General features: G+C 35.9%; 1 protein-coding gene across 5 annotated transcripts; it reads left to right on the plus strand.

Moving 5' to 3' along the window:
* Positions 1-209: 209 nt before the first annotated feature.
* Positions 210-15589, plus strand: LOC130667527 (mucin-2). 5 transcript variants are annotated; one of them, XM_057469162.1, is made up of 18 exons: positions 215-626; positions 4789-4843; positions 5336-5518; positions 5596-5855; positions 5962-6216; positions 6323-6508; positions 6591-6856; positions 7138-7568; positions 7646-8531; positions 8617-8817; positions 8914-8991; positions 9086-9187; positions 9269-9782; positions 9918-11216; positions 12388-13539; positions 14096-14192; positions 14255-14383; positions 14824-15589. In XM_057469162.1, the coding sequence occupies exons 1-18, from the start codon at positions 618-620 to the stop codon at positions 15282-15284; spliced, it is 6564 nt and encodes a 2187-aa protein (XP_057325145.1). In that variant the 5' UTR covers positions 215-617; the 3' UTR covers positions 15285-15589. The 5 variants fall into 5 exon arrangements, with proteins under 5 accessions (XP_057325146.1, XP_057325147.1, XP_057325145.1 ...); XM_057469163.1 differs by lacking the exon at positions 14824-15589 and adding an exon at positions 14567-14817 and having other exon boundaries at positions 210-626; positions 9269-11216; XM_057469164.1 differs by lacking the exon at positions 14824-15589 and adding an exon at positions 14567-14817 and having other exon boundaries at positions 211-626; positions 9269-11216; positions 14258-14383.
* The last annotated feature ends 900 nt before the right edge of the window (positions 15590-16489 follow it).

Below are 16489 nucleotides of genomic sequence, written 5' to 3' on the forward strand. Positions count from 1 at the left end.
TCAGTACGAGAAGAAATGTTTTCCTTTCACTCCCCCGCCACTTGAGACACGATGCAATGGAACGTCGCGGACTCGCGCCCGCGATAGTATAGATGAGACTCTACTCGGCTATTCTATTATATAGATATACATCTTAGAACACGCTGGTATTTTATGTATATATATATATATATATAAATAGTATCGGAATAATAAAAATTCGGCAGGATTACCCGCGTTGGATTGTGGTACCGGTGCTCCTGGTGGAATTTGTTGGCCGGTTAACTGCTGGTGGGGTTGAGGAGACCACTGAGCTCGGGTTTAACCGGCGATGAATACTCATGAAAGTAACAGTGCCGTGGAACACCTTGGAGTGGCATACGCGAAAGGGATTTACCTGAGCTTGTTTTGTCGCGAGAGCAATCAGTTTTACTTTACCCATCGACGCGAACGCACGCACGCACACAAGTGATTGTTCAAATATACTTTTAAGTAAATAACTATTTAAAATATTTATTGACAGTACCGACAATAACAAGTCCGAGTGCTGTGCCAAGTAAAAAGTGTCTTGAGAAACAGGATGCGAACTTCCTGAATATAAATATTTTTAAAATTGAGATTATTTGTGAAGCGCAATCATGGATTGGGTGAGAATTTTAAATATATATAAATATATGCTTGTAAGAAATGAATTTATAGGGAATTTTATGTAAGATTTTGAGTTAAATTTAATATAAAAAGTGCGTAAGTAAAAATAAAATCGACCTGGTTGAGACGTTATGAGGTCGAAGAGAGCGAGTCTGCATACGAGTTTTTTGTAATCCGTAAATGCAACTCACGCGATCTCAAGTAAGTGCAACAATCTGTTGAGGATAGCCAGTACTTTATGACTTTCTGAGGCAGGGTCCTTGAGAACCCGAGGACTTGCCGGTAGCACAATGTATTGTATTTACCGAACCCCGTTTTTAAAAACAGCTTGTCCGTCGTAACGTCCAGTATATCAAAATACAAATAAGTATATACATAGACATTTAATTACCTTCGGGTTTCGTAATGAAAAAATCGCGGATCGGATCTCTGAATTGATAATTCACACCGTCGTTACTTCCATACTCGAATAAAAGGTTTTAGAAAAAATAATAATAGAAAATAGAAACCGAAAAAGAAAAAAAAATAACAGTCGTATCTGGTATTATGTGGGAGAATCTCGGAATATCGGGCGTTTGTGGGAATCATTAGCGTATTTCTGCCCACGAGTGCTACCTGTTATAGGAAGAGACTATTGCGGCAATTAGTATTGCGAAAAAAAATATTAATTATCTATTAGTAATTTTAATTTAAAAATTTCGCTCCAAACAAATTAAAATAAAAAATTTGCCAATAAATTAATTATTAATTCGTTTGTTTACTTGTAATAACAGCAATTTATATAAATCCCGGCTGAAAGTTAGTAATTATAGTAATAAATAATAATTATGAAAAATTTAAATTACAAATTACAAAATATTTAAAGCTTCTTCTTTATAAAAGGAATAAAATATATACCGAGTTATAATTTGTTATATTTGACAATTTATTTTTTTACCCAAGTCTTAAAATACTCAACTCCCGAGTTACAGTAATGTAGGAAGCAATTAAATTATAAATAAAAATAATATAATTTTATATGTCACAATAATTTTTAATTTAAATTTATTATTTTTCGCAATACTTTCAAAATAAGGAATATCCATTTTCTATTTAATTCATTTATACGCGGACACGTGCTTGGATAAATTAATATTAACCGATAATAATATTAATACATAAGCTGACATTAATATATATATATATATATATATATATATATATATATATATATACATATGTATATATGTGAATAGTGAAAGCGATAAGTTAATTTATACAAATTAAAACAGAAGGAAGAGTTCGTCAAATGGTTACACTACTACTTATATTATATGCGACCATGATTGCGACCTTCATGTCGACACTCGACTCTTTTATCTTACGATCAGGTGATCTGGGTAAATAACTTTTCCCATATAATTTATAAAAATTCCATACATATATATGACCTTCGAAAGGAGAGATCGATAAACGATCGATAGACATCGCAAGCTGTCGTTTATATATTTTGTTAGAAACTACACGGAGAAATTATTCTTTTTTGAAATGCTATGGTGTCATAAGTAAAGCCTGACCCCAGATAGCATTCAAGTCAGAATGACTGCTTTACGATGTATTTTTGAAGAAGTCTTCAAAAAGTCTTATAATGACTTCCTAAAGGTGTCATTTTTAAGAACTCTTAATTAAGAGTTCTTGAAGACTCCATAAATAAGACGTCAGTTTTGTGACGTCTTAATGTATTATTTTTTTAACTTTTTTGAAGTCAAAATGGAGTCAAAATTAGAAACTCCTTAAGACGTCATGGTAAGTTCATTCCGAAGTCTTATTTGCGGAGTCAGAAAAAAGAACTCTTTTTAAAGACGTCTTACTGAGTTCGCTAGGTGGCGCATTCGACATCTTGAGAACTTCTTAAAGACTCCTTTAACATGTTCTTAAGACGTCCAAATCATAAATAGGAACTCATTCAGAACTCATCAAGACGTCATTTTGCTATCTGGGACCATATTGACCACTAAACGGAAATTTAAATAAACGGATGCAAAAATTATCGGCCATGGTGAAATTTACAAGGATTCTATCAGAAATCATTGTAACCATCGTAAATTTTTGCGTGTATTTAAATTTCCGTCTGGTGGCCAGCATGGGCCGGCTTTACTTGACACCATAGAATTTCAAACAAGAATAATTTCTCCGTATTCATGTGCAATTAAATTAAAAAAGTTTGTCAATGGCAAAGAAAGTTATTTTACTAATAAAAGTATTGATATATACCGATAAATATGTGGCGGGTAAGATGACGATACACAGGGACAGTCAGCGGTTGACCTTTCGCGGTTATTGCCTGGGGGTTTTCAAACCATCTCTTTGCCATTTAATTATTTTCACTCCCTCTGTCCCCTTTTCTGATAAATGAACGAGAAGAAGAAGAAGAGAAGACAAATTGTCATCCGGTTGTTAATAAATTTCTCATTAATTTAAAAAGTAATTAATCGTGTGAATAAATAATTATTTAGTTAAATTTTTATGATAAATTTCACTTTATAATTTCACGTTACTGATATGTGTGTCAATGATCACACGAACATATTATTGAATTTAAGATAATATATATTTTATTTTAACCTGGTTTTTATCTTACGACAAAATAGATGGTGATTAGCGAGTTAATAAACGATAATTGATGTATATATTTTATTTCCTGTGAGAAAAACGTTAACTGATAGGATTTGCTGCAATCCCTGAAGCAAATTCCTGATGAAAGTAAAAGTAACTATAGATATATATATATATGCAACATTAAACAACTCCGACAGTAATGGTTAACAGAATCATAGATGTTAAATCTTTCAAATCATATAATTTATATTTAGATAAAATTCAAAACCCATATAATCGAGGTAAAATTTTATTGCCCAACTTTTAAACAGAAATTGAATTTAAACTGCCTAGTTAATAATAATTACAATAATTTATCAACAATTTCTCCAGCATTGTCCTTACATTTCTCCCAGTTGAAACGACCTTGGGAAATAACGTTTTTATTTTCATTAAAAACCTGTTTGTAATTTCTTACACAAATTTCAATTTTAATAAATATTTCATTTTAACGTTCCATTGATCTTTTGATTAAAAAAAAAAGTGATAATAAAAAAGCCGTAAATTTAAATAGTAAAAAAAAATTTGAATTTTTAGGCTGAGTAATAAATGAATTGTTAATGTACCGACGATGTAACCGCGTAATAAGAGATTATTACGTTTGACGGCGCGCCGAAACGCCCGATATGAGAAAGTCGGTTCAAACGGGCCCCATATCCTTCTACCTCAACTTATATATATATATTTATATATCATGCGTTCCTTGTTTCTTTCTTTTCTTGCTTTCTCTTTACACCCATTGCATAACAAGGAGTGGAGTGTCGACAATAAGACGCATAGCTCTGTACCACTAAATAATATAAAAAATATCGTCTCTTGTGTGTCACGGTCCCATTCATTATATACATCCATTATTATATGTTATATATATGTATAAATGTATCACAGACATATAAAGCCTCATATATAAATTGGTCTTGCCTGGGATCTAAAATCTGCACTTATTTTACCGCCAATTACTGCTAATAAAATACACAAGACATATATATATATATAAATATATGTCTTGTGAGACAATTCAACTTAAGTATGTTGTATAATTACTTTTACAATGTACTTTTTTATCTTCCTACTATTTAAATTATATATTCTTTTATACTTAAGATTTTTCTACGCACATTGTTTTTAATTAATAAATTAATATGAATCGGAGTAAAGTTAATTCATTATTTTTTCAAATTAAAAAAAAAAAATAGCTTTTGAGAAAGCAACAATACTGGGAATAACACAATTAAATAATGAGATAATTGTTATTTTGTTTAAATATAAAAAAAATTTATCGCTTCTGCTAAAGTAGAATAAGAAATTTAAATAAAATTTACTCGACGTTAGATCGTCGCCCGGTGATGTGAATCCGTAAATTAAGTAAATTTATTTTTTAAACGTTCGTCGAACTTTTGACGCGTGACGACTGCCAACTAACTGATTTAGATACATCCGCATTATTACAAAGGGCCATTGTTTTAAATAAATATAAATAATTAGCAATACATCATTTGATTATTAATTAATAAAACGTTGCAGAGAACTGGGAGCATGTACTTCCTGTGGCTAGTGCTGACACTTTCGTCGATTAACGGTAAGTAAATAATAAATTTATTTATTTTTTTTTAACACCACGTTACTGTTGTTCCTTTACTTTATTCTTCCGACAAACGAAAGTCCAAGGCGAGACTGAAAATTTCTCTACGTGTAAGTCGCGGTTTCACTCCCGACCATTTACGTACGTTTTATTCCTATAAAGCCCAGCATGCGTGATGCCCATGTCTCAATAGCTTTTCTCTGTAGACTACATAATCAAATACCGATATAATATCTATTGATCAGGTGCTGACAATCGATAGTAAAAAAATAAACGACCATTTATATTTTAAATAATAATAATTATGCACAGAAAATAACAACTTCCGGAGCAAAAAATATTTTACTAAGACTAGAAAAAATTTCGAGGCGCGAGAAATTTTTTCCCGCCCCAGGAAATTTTTTAAAATTCATAATTCTAAAAATTTCTTGGGAAGTTAAAATTTTTTTGAGGCTTTAAATATTTAAAATAATGAATTTATTTTACTAGGACATGCGGAGAAAAAAGTTGTCTGTTATTACACGAACTGGTCAATATACAGACCAGGTACCGCCAAGTTTTCACCTCAAAATATAAATCCTTATCTATGCACGCATCTAATTTACGCCTTTGGAGGATTTACTAAAGACAATACATTGAAACCGTTTGATAAATATCAAGATATTGAAAAAGGTAATTTTGAATAAATATTACACGTACAGTCAATCTCATAAATATAATAATGACACTGATAATAACAATAAATGCAGGTGGATATGCCAAGTTTACTGGTCTGAAAACCTACAACAAGAATCTTAAAACAATGCTGGCGATAGGAGGATGGAATGAAGGATCAGCGCGATTTTCCCCGATGGTAGCAGACCCAGAAAGACGTCAGGCGTTTGTCAAAAATTCAGTTAAATTTTTAAGACAGAACCACTTCGATGGGCTCGACCTCGATTGGGAGTATCCCGCGTTCCGAGATGGGGGCAAGCCACGCGACAAAGATAATTACGCTGATCTCGTCCAGGTACTAGAGGATTAAGATCATAATTAAGTTATAAGCTGAGGTGTTTGTAGACAATAATATCTGGTTTCACTTGAAACTCTAACGGTTCGATTATAATCGATTTAAGGAACTGCGGCAAGAGTTCGAGAGGGAATCATCTAAGACTGGACGACCGAGATTACTTCTCTCTATGGCAGTACCAGCAGGTATTGAGTATCTGGAGAAAGGATACGATTTGCCAAGACTAAACGAGTACCTCGATTTCTTCAATCTTCTATCCTACGACTACCATTCAGCGTTTGAACCTGCTGTTAATCATCATGCCCCGCTCTACGGACTCGAAGAGGACAACGAGTATAATTATGACAGTGAACTAACTATCGTAAGCTATTTGATAATTATTTATTTTTTAATTATTTGCTACTATACTATTTAATCATCGTCGCTGCTTATTACAAGTTATTAAAAAATAATTATTCTAATTGCAGGATTATACGATATCTTATTTACTGAAACACGATGTTTCCTCGGATAAAATAATACTAGGAATTCCTACGTACGGTCGTTCGTACACTTTATTTAATCAAGACGCGACGGCGATTGGTTCGCCAGCAGACGGTCCGGGGGAAGAAGGGGATGCGACACGAGAAAAAGGATATCTCGCTTACTATGAGGTTCTGTAATTTTATGAAAGATTTATGGGTAATGGTTAATTATGCTTTGAATTTATTTATGAAGGTATAATTTTAATTTTAGATTTGCGAAAATGTTGCTAAATCGAACGAATGGGAGATAGTGCAGCCTAATTCAAAAGCTATGGGTCCGTATGCATTCAAAGGCAACCAGTGGGTCGGTTATGATGATGAAAATATTGTTAGATTGAAATCTATGTATGTAATTGAAAAAAATCTCGGCGGTATCATGTTTTGGTCGATTGACAATGACGACTTTCGGGGAAAGTGTCATGATCGCCCGTACCCGCTTATTGAAGCGGCAAAAGAAGCCTTATTGGCTGGAACTGAGTAAATAATTTTTTAATACTTTAATAAATATATTTTTCCCCCACCACTTTTATATTTTTATGATAAATTTTAATTTCGAGTCATAAAAAAAAGTGTAATTGGTTTTTTGTAATTATCTCTGTAAATATTGAGTTTTGGAAAAAATTGTAAGATACTATTTTTGTAGCGCTTTAAATTTTTTACAAAAAAGGTCTCCTGCAGTTTTTTCAAAAACTTGATAGCTATGGAGATATTTGGAGTTTAAAATTCCCGGTGACTGTTAAGAGTTGATTTTTTTTTAGAAATGAACAGACGACACAGAAACCGAAATCGGGAGGTAGAAAAAAAACTAGACCTCAAATTAGTGGTCCGAGATCGGATGATTCGAGTAGTAGGAGAGCGAGACCTGAGAAACGGAGACCCAGTGCCACGACACAGCCATCGCGGAATCGAGTTTCTCAGAGATTTGGGTCTAATGCAAGAACTCAGGGTAATTCTGAAGAAAATTATGGTCGTAGAGGTGAAGATGTTGAAGAAGAAGGGAACGCTGTTAAGGAAACAAGCAGCAATCGGTGGAAATCGAACCAGAGAAATCGAGTGAGTAAAGTCGGAAATCGTAGAAAAGTTCAGACTACTGAGAGATACGAGGAACCTGTTGAAGAAGAGGCTAAAGAGTCCACTAGTATCAGACTTACGACACCAGAGCCTCCGACTACTCCCGATCCTGGTAGTGGTGAGTAATTTTTTTCAAAATTTTCAATTAAAAATGAATAATTATTAATTAAATTTTCATTGATTTGTCGTAATTAGATTTCAAATGTGAGGACGAAGGATTTTTCTCTCATCCCCGTGACTGTAAAAAATATTTCTGGTGTCTGGACAGTGGGCCAGGAGGACTTGGAATCGTGGCCCATCAATTCACTTGTCCATCGGGACTAGTATTCAACAAAGCCGCTGACTCATGTGATTACCCTCGGAATGTTGTATGTCCCAAAGCGAAAACTAAAACTGCGACGACCACGACGACAACTAAAGCCCCGATTACTACTACAAGTCGCCCGACAACTACTACAAGACGTACCACGACAACAGAAGAATATTCTGTCGAAGAGTATGAGTATGATGAGGATGAAAATATAACTGATGAAGAAGTAAAGGAAGAAGTAAAGACTACGACTCCGAGATCGTTGGTTTACAAGACGATAGCGAGAAATAAACCCACTACTACTACAGTGACTGAACCTCCGACAACAAATTCTCCGAGAATTTTGAAACCAAGTTCTGATAAAGTATTTGATTTGGAGGATGAAGAAGATCCTAGAGTTATAAAAGAACTTATCGAACTGATTAAGAAAGCTGGTGGTTTGGAACAGTTGGAAAGACAGTTGAATATTCAGGAAAAGACTCCGATGAGAAAGTCGGATGATGCTGGAGACAATGGACAAGTCACGCCGGCGACAATCAGTCGCAGTTTGTACGAAAGAGTTCTCAGCCGTCAAGCGAATAAAGTCAATAATTTGTTTGGACTTTCGACGACCCAGAGAACCACTACGACGACCGAAGGGTCCAAAAATTCTAGAGGGAGCCCGCAAAATGGGCCGGGTGGAGCTCAGTTTGAAGGTCTGGATGACGTTCCGGAAGTGAAAAGTCTCAGACGAACAAAAAAACCCCAGTATGTTACGATTGAACGTCAGAGGTACGTTTAATGCGGAAGACTGTTTATACTTTTTAGATTTAGTGTTGAGGAAGCGGTATAATGAATGAGAATATTTCGCTTTCAGGCCTTCGACGACTCCAGTCTCTGAAGATAATTTCGAGGAAGACCAACCGGAGGACGATGAATCTGAAGAACAAGACAATGCGGATGTTGCGTCGTCTGAAGATCAGGCGGTTAGCGACCTTCCGGAAAGTAGAAAAGACTCGTCTAAGAAAGTTACACCGAATTACGTAAACATTCGACGCACACGTCCGACCACTCCTGCGTAAGTAAACTATTTTAATTGACTATTAATTACGGAAAAAAATTATTTAACTAGACAAAAAAATTCTGGTTATATTTTATTTTACCTTTTATTTAGATACGAAAATGATTTAGAAGCCAGAGATCAAGTTCCTGATAGAGAACAATCGAAATTTTTACAAGAGAACGCAGACAAGTACAAACTAATAATCAATTATATAATTATTATTATTATTTTTTTTTATGTTTCAAAAAAAAAATGATTGAATAAATTATTTATTATATTTTAGAACTGAAAATGAAAGCTTCTCACGTCAAAGGCCCGTAACTTCTACGTCAAATGACGAAGCGGATCCGAAGGAGGAAAAAGAGATAGTGGTCTCAAAAAATAGGTAAAAAAAAAAAAAATGAAATATTCAATTAACATTTGATTTTTAATGCAGGGCATAATTAAAAAGAAATTATATTTATAGGTACACTAACACTCAAAGATTTAGAAGTACGACTTTGAGATCGAATGAATCAACAGCTTTCACCGAGAGCATTAAACCCAGTGAAAAAACTACAACGGAGATTGTAATCCCGACAACCCAAGTAATTAATCAACAAGAAAGAGAACAAAATTTAGAAACGTTTGATTTTCCAACATTACCAGTATCTACTATAGAATTTTCATCGACGCCAGCAGCTGAGGAACCAAAACAATCACCGGTCACTGAAATCGTATCGGGGCCAAAGGCGACCATAAGCACGACCCATTTACCGCTTGCGGAACCGACAGTTAAGTTGGTAGAAAATTTTGTCACCGAATCTCCGTTGACAACGGAATCAGTCAGCACCAGAGTGACCCAGCCACCGACCACACGCACGACTGCTGTATCGCAGCCCCGGCCTTTCGGTTTCCCAAGACGAGGACGACCTACGACGACAACGACCACGGCCTCACCGACAGTCTTGTCATCAACAACAGATCAATCTAGAGTAAAGGTGAGTACTAGACCGACGAGAAACTTTGTCAGAACAAGAGCAAGACCGAAACCTAGTGAATCAACAAGTGATAGTAAAAATCATCTTGACACTGAAGTTTCTGATAATAATTTAAATGAAACTTCTAAACCCAAGCCGGCGAGCAGTAGCAGAACGAGATTTATCATAAGAAGAGGCGGCAGTAAATTCTCTACACCGTCGCCGCAAAATGTGACAGAGAGTTCGAACGGTTCGAATGAATTCGCGGTACGCAGGCGCACCAGGCCGACGGCTCAAACGACGGTCTCTGAAGCAACTCCATCGACGACTGAAAGCAGACCTACTACTCATCGCAGACGAGGAAGACCCACGACACCCATCCCTGAAGTAACTTCTCAAAACAATAAACGACGACGAAGACCAACTGCTGCACCAGTAACCGACAGTCCAATTATCAGAATAGTCCCAAAAAGTATCGACGAACCAGTTTTAAATTTCTCCAAGTCCGGATTCAATGCCATCGTTGTCCCCGAAAGAATAACAAACATAAAAATTTTAAAACTCGCTGATTCGCGAAACGATTCACTCAATGCCATCGAATTCACAACAGCAGAAAGTGAAACATCAAAACTTGTAGATCTTGATGACTCTGCAACCGAATCAACGATATTAATAACTTCTCCTGATCCTTTCACAAAATATACAACCACTGACTATTCAACTTTAACGACTCCTACGTTAGATGCCGATAAAAATGAGGGAGAAGAGAAGCAAACAAAGAAAAAGGTATTGCTGAGAAAAAGACCGGTTTCAGAAGTAAATTACACAGACCAAGATCATCTCAAACGACGGCGTAAAGTAATAAGACGTCTAGGACCCGTATCATCAGAAGTTTTAGAAAACCCAACAACTGCTTCTACAAATTATATTAATGACAACGAAGTGGTAACAACAACCGAGTCACTGTTCAGTTTTAATGATCGCGAAAGTTCAACGACTGAAGTCACTACTTCAGCTGCGACCGAGTACACTACGGAAGTCGGAGTAGATGCTACGACTTTGGGGATTGAAGAGAGCACCACATTGATCAGCAATGATGTAGATTCCGAAACTACGACATTGAGTTCTGAAGATTCATCAGAATCTACGACAGTCACGACAACGACTTCCGCGCCCACAACAACTGAAAAAGCAAGCACGCGATTTTTGAGAAGGAAATTTGTTCGCAAACGACCCGTTGACTATTCTGCAACATCAACGGCATCACCCAGACGTTTTGGATTCTCTAGAACCACCACAGAAGTACCGACCTCAAGCTTCTCTCCTTCAAAACGTCGAAAAAATCTTTTTATTCGCAGGCGCCCGGTTCCCTCGACGACTTCCTTAAGTACCGAGTCATTTGATGATGACGAGAGCAACGAGTTCAACACAGTAACAGACGTAAGAAGCTCATCGGTAAGTCCTGAAACAGATAGCTTTTGGAAGCAATACACAACATCTGCGCCTCAGACCATTACACCAAGCTCACAACAACCAGACACAACAACACCAGCTATCGATGACTCGTCTCCTCACAAACCAGACGAAAAACCTGAGGAAGTAACTCGTCAGTCTCGAGTTAACTCCGAGATTAGAGACGAGATAGCCGAGTCATCAAAAACACCACAACCGTCTTCTTCTTCTTCTGCTTCTTCTTCAACACAAGACAAACCCAACTTGACAGCTAATTTTTGGCAGAGCTTAAACACAAAAAATAGATCATACTTACAACGAACCAGTTCCTCCACATCCACAGAAGCATCGGCAACTGAAACTCTAGTACCGTCTAAAAAATTTGACTACGTTGCTGACGCAATTCTTAGAAAACATCAATCATCTTTAACAAAATCCACCACTAAATCATCAATATCAGCATCTGACGATGATAATTCATTGGAGTACAAACAGACAACGCCATTGATGAAACCCCAAGTAACGAGTCTGGTTACTTCGGTTGTTGAATCTGGCACAACAGAACGACAAATAATTCTTATCAAGACAAAATATTCATCACTGACGTCCATGACTAAAATACCCGCTGACAATCCTCTTAACATACACGACCAACAGGAACACAAGATTCAGTATTCAGACGAACCACGTAATCTGATAAACAATGAAATAAATGAATCAACCGAACGTGCGCCTGAGAAGTCAACGCTGCCTATTGAGACAGTATTTGCCCGACGGCCGCGTTTCTTTACAACAGAATCTACCGTTGAGTCATCGACAATCGCCATTGAGTCGGTCTTCAACAATTTAATTAAAAAAAATAAACAACAACAGCAATCATAGATAATTATTAGTCATCAGATAAGTATTCATAAGTGTAAATTCATAAAACCATAAACAAGTTATTCACAAACACAAAAATATTGTAAATCATGACCATGACCAAAGGATTATTGTAGTTCTATTAGATGTAAATGCTTTGCCAGCGACTTTAGCTCGACTTTAAACGTCGAAAGTCCTGTCTTTCTTTCTTCTCTGCCTGCTTACACAATTACAAACAAGATATTATGAGACAAACAATGCTTTGAAGACGCTATTGCAATGATATAATCATTAAACGAGAGTTGATTTTCAGATCAGTCCAGCTCAAGAGCTTCCGTCTCTCAAGAACTTGATAAATCATGAAATAGAATCAAACCTTGACACTCATTATCATCAAGACGATGATGAGAGTGGTGGTGACAGTGATAGTTTTGAAGATCAATTAGAAAAGTCTGATAGTTACGAGACATATAGCGATAACTTTCAGGGCATTCCAGTTCCTGTGAGAATATTAAATGACATTGACAGCAAGGAAGTCGTAAATCAACTGGCTGTCCTTCATCTCCCGCAAAGTATTTTGAATTCTTTGGTTTCCCACAGCAGTATCCTGAGAATTCAAGTTGTCGATAAGCTTACAGACAATGAAATTGACCAGGAACATCTCACAACTACTTTCCAAGACTTTACTGCTACCACGGAAAAGTCAACTACTATTCAAGAAGAAAATTCTTCTAGTATTCGTGGGTTTTTTATAACTAAAAGTATCAATTCTCCATCAACTACTCAGTCACCTGATTCACTAGAGTCATCGACTGTTCAACTATCTGACTATTCAACGTCATCAACTACTCAGTTATCTGATTCATCAGAACCATCAACTGTCCAGTCATTCGAATCTTCAAAGCCAACTGAATCAACAACTCAATCAAGTAATTCTGTTGAAATATCAACTTTATCTGATGATTATTCCAGCAAAACAACTGCAGAAGTAGAATTAAACTCTACTACTACTAATTCTGTTGATGTAACAAATAATATCACGACTTTAGAAATGATTGAAACAACTGTAGCAATAAGAGAAGAATTAACTACTCTACCTCCGTCTACTAACCACGAAACCATATCCCCAGATACTGAAAAAAGTCTGACGAAATCCATAAAACAGATAACGGTACTTCGTCGTCGAGTGGGCGAACCAAGAACGGATTCACCCAGACAAGATCGCCAGCTGTCAAATGATTCTCAAGAGATAAATAAAATAACTCCGTTACCGGACGCGTCGCAACACCATTGGAAAAAGAGGGTGATACGAAAACGAGCGAGATCGCTTTCAATCGAGGACCAGAGTATCGCGGAAAGTCAATTACACGACACTGTAGATCATCTCCAGTTGGTGTCATCTCCAACAGAATCCAGTGACGATGAGAAGCCAAATGAAACTCTGAGTGAACTCACCGTTGGAGAGGTCAGTCTAGTCACTGAAAAGCTGGCTGGGAGTCTTAAATATATTTACGCTGCTATGGGTCTGCCTTCTTCTAAACGCCTCATTCTGCTCTGAAAATAAAATATGTATTATATGTAAAAAAAAAAAAAAAATAAAGTTAATAAATAACACGAGAAGTTTCTTCTCACTGGCTGAGGATGCTAACAAAGATCAACGATCAAGACTGTACATTCTAACGCCTCCAATAAATATAAATACACAAAAAATGTTGACGATAAGAAAATCCGTGGACATGGACTCTTCGGGATATGCAAATAACAAATCTTATGTCTATAGCCTATCATTATTATAGTTGTGAGAAAATGCTTCAAGCGATAATCGATTATTCTGATGATAACTGCGCTTAATTCTATTCTTCACAGGCTTCATTTTTTTAATTTAGTTCTATTAACGCTTTTGTGTGTTAGTTTTCTATAAATCTATATTTTTATCTTCTTGTTTTATTATTTTCTTATTCTAAAAATTACATATCATCATTACTTCCTGTATATTTTTAAACGAAAAAAAAAATCAATAGGTCAGTCCAGTGAGGAGCCCGAATAACTTTCTGAGGAAACCGGGAGCGCGACCAGAAGTTCCGAGTCGTTTTAAACCATCCAGGAACAAAACTCAAGGTAAAGATACGATAATATCAAAGTATTTATATGTTATTTATGTTAAATGAATGTTACATAAGTAGATGGAGCAAATACTGAAAGAAGATATTCGAGTAAAGTTAAACTGGACCATGACCAAAGTAGTCGCGCGCAAGAGCTCGCAGTGTCGGTAGCAGACCCGCCAGCTGACACTTCCTCATCTCGACAGGGTACGTTAAATATTAACTTCTTGGTATGACTGATTGTTACGTAAATAATATATTTTTAATCAGTGTCTGATAAAAAATAAAAATAAAAGATAAAATTAAAAACTCTCACTTGTTGGTTTCTTCAGCATTCTTTCTAATGGTGTCACAATGTCTTTAATTAATATCTACTGGTTTCTCCCCCAGCTCGATATAGTCCAAGGCTGTTACATCATTGAACTAACAAATTCATCAAGTTACCCAATCAAAGTCTGCAATGGGCAGATTTATCTTCATCATTACTCTTCTACTACTACTACTACCACTTCTACTGACTAAATCGTATAATTTAAATGCATAATTTAATCGTTTTCTTAACACTTAATGATCATTTCATCCGCTGAATCACCAAGACATTAATAAATCCATAAGCATAAAAATATTTTAACGGATTATGGCAACAGGTAATGAAAGAGAAGCTGCTAAATCGCGAGACGTCAGAGACAGCCTCGACGTTAACGCAGATGAAGAGACTACCGAGTCATCGACAGTCGCTACCAGAAACACGACACCCGTTAGGCGAAGACAGCGACCCAAGAGTGAAAGGATCCGGGAGACGACGACGCAACGGCCACGACACCCGGAGATAATCGACTACGACTACTACGTCGACGAAGTTGGCCGACTATCAATAGGTCCTGAGTTACAGGACAAAATTTACGTAACAGCACGCGGTACTTTTGGTTGTCTTGATCAAGGAACGTTCGCTCATCCTACATCTTGCAAAAAATTCATCACCTGTGCCAAGATGGTCGGTGGCCAGGTTGTTGCCACTGAATATACTTGTCCGAAAAAATTGTCTTTTGATCCGGTCGGCGGCATTTGCAACTGGTCCGCTGGTCTTGGTTGCAATGAATCTTCATAATTATTTTTTATTCATTAATTTCTCACACTAATAATAATAATAATTAATTTTACTGTAGATTATAAAAGGCATTACTTAGTGATCGCTGATTTTAAAATTATAAAAAAATTTGGTACGAATATTTAATGATTCAAAATTAAGATCAACATGATCATTGAACCTGTAGCCATATGTATATTATTTTTTAAGCACAGTGTCGTGATATTATCATTTAAATATATATGTATCAGTTATATTCATTTTTGTATATATAATATAATACTAATTAATTTGTAAATAAATATAAGACATACCTTTATTAAATTTATAAACCAAAATATCCATTTTGTCACATCCTTCATTTTTTATATTTTTTTATGGGTGCATTCGGAAATTGCTCTGTTGCCATTTAGCTAGAGCTAGAGCATTTCTGAATGCACCCAAAGTAATTAATTTATTAATTATTATTATTACTTGCGCGGTAAATTTAAATATTTGAAAAATAAATTATTAAAAATTCGAGACAAATTAAAATTTGAATGTTAGAATAAAACGGCGGGAAAATATGAGAGAAAAATATTTAAAAAATTAAAAAAAAACACTTGAGTGTTTGAACAAACCTTGGTGGGGAAATAATATGCAGAAGGGTGTCCTAATACACTTGGAGATTTAAATTAAATTGCTCCAAGTGTATTGCAGCTAAAAAAACGTCACTTTACTGCTATTTCCCACCAGACGATGCCAGATGAATTTGATCAGGAACTTGGAAGTTATCAGCATCAGCTATTCGCGACACTTTGCACTCAAACTCAACACTTTACACTAGCACTGAACACTTAACTACACCATAGACACTTTGCACAATTTGAATTAATAAAAGATGAATTTTACAATCACTGCACAATTTTACATGACTAAAATGCAATACTGGGTTTCAATTCAAACGTAAAAAAGGATCTGGACTACTACTGGCGTCGATGATACCTGAAGCATATAAGGATGGGTGGACATGGGTGGAGATGGGTGGAGATGCCACTGAGTATTTTTATGAAGAGTAGCCCGTAACTCTTGCCCTGTTGGGAATAACCCATCACAATATAAACGTTTTTTGTTCCATATAGTGTCCTGAAGTAGGAAAGACCACAAAATGTCCTGAGAAAAATTTATTTTTCCAGTTCAGACCCATGTAAGGATGGGTGGACATGGGTGGACATGGGTGGAGATGG

Source organism: Microplitis mediator, chromosome 5 (genome assembly GCF_029852145.1).
Source record: "Microplitis mediator isolate UGA2020A chromosome 5, iyMicMedi2.1, whole genome shotgun sequence".
Taxonomy (NCBI): Eukaryota; Metazoa; Arthropoda; class Insecta; order Hymenoptera; family Braconidae; genus Microplitis; species Microplitis mediator.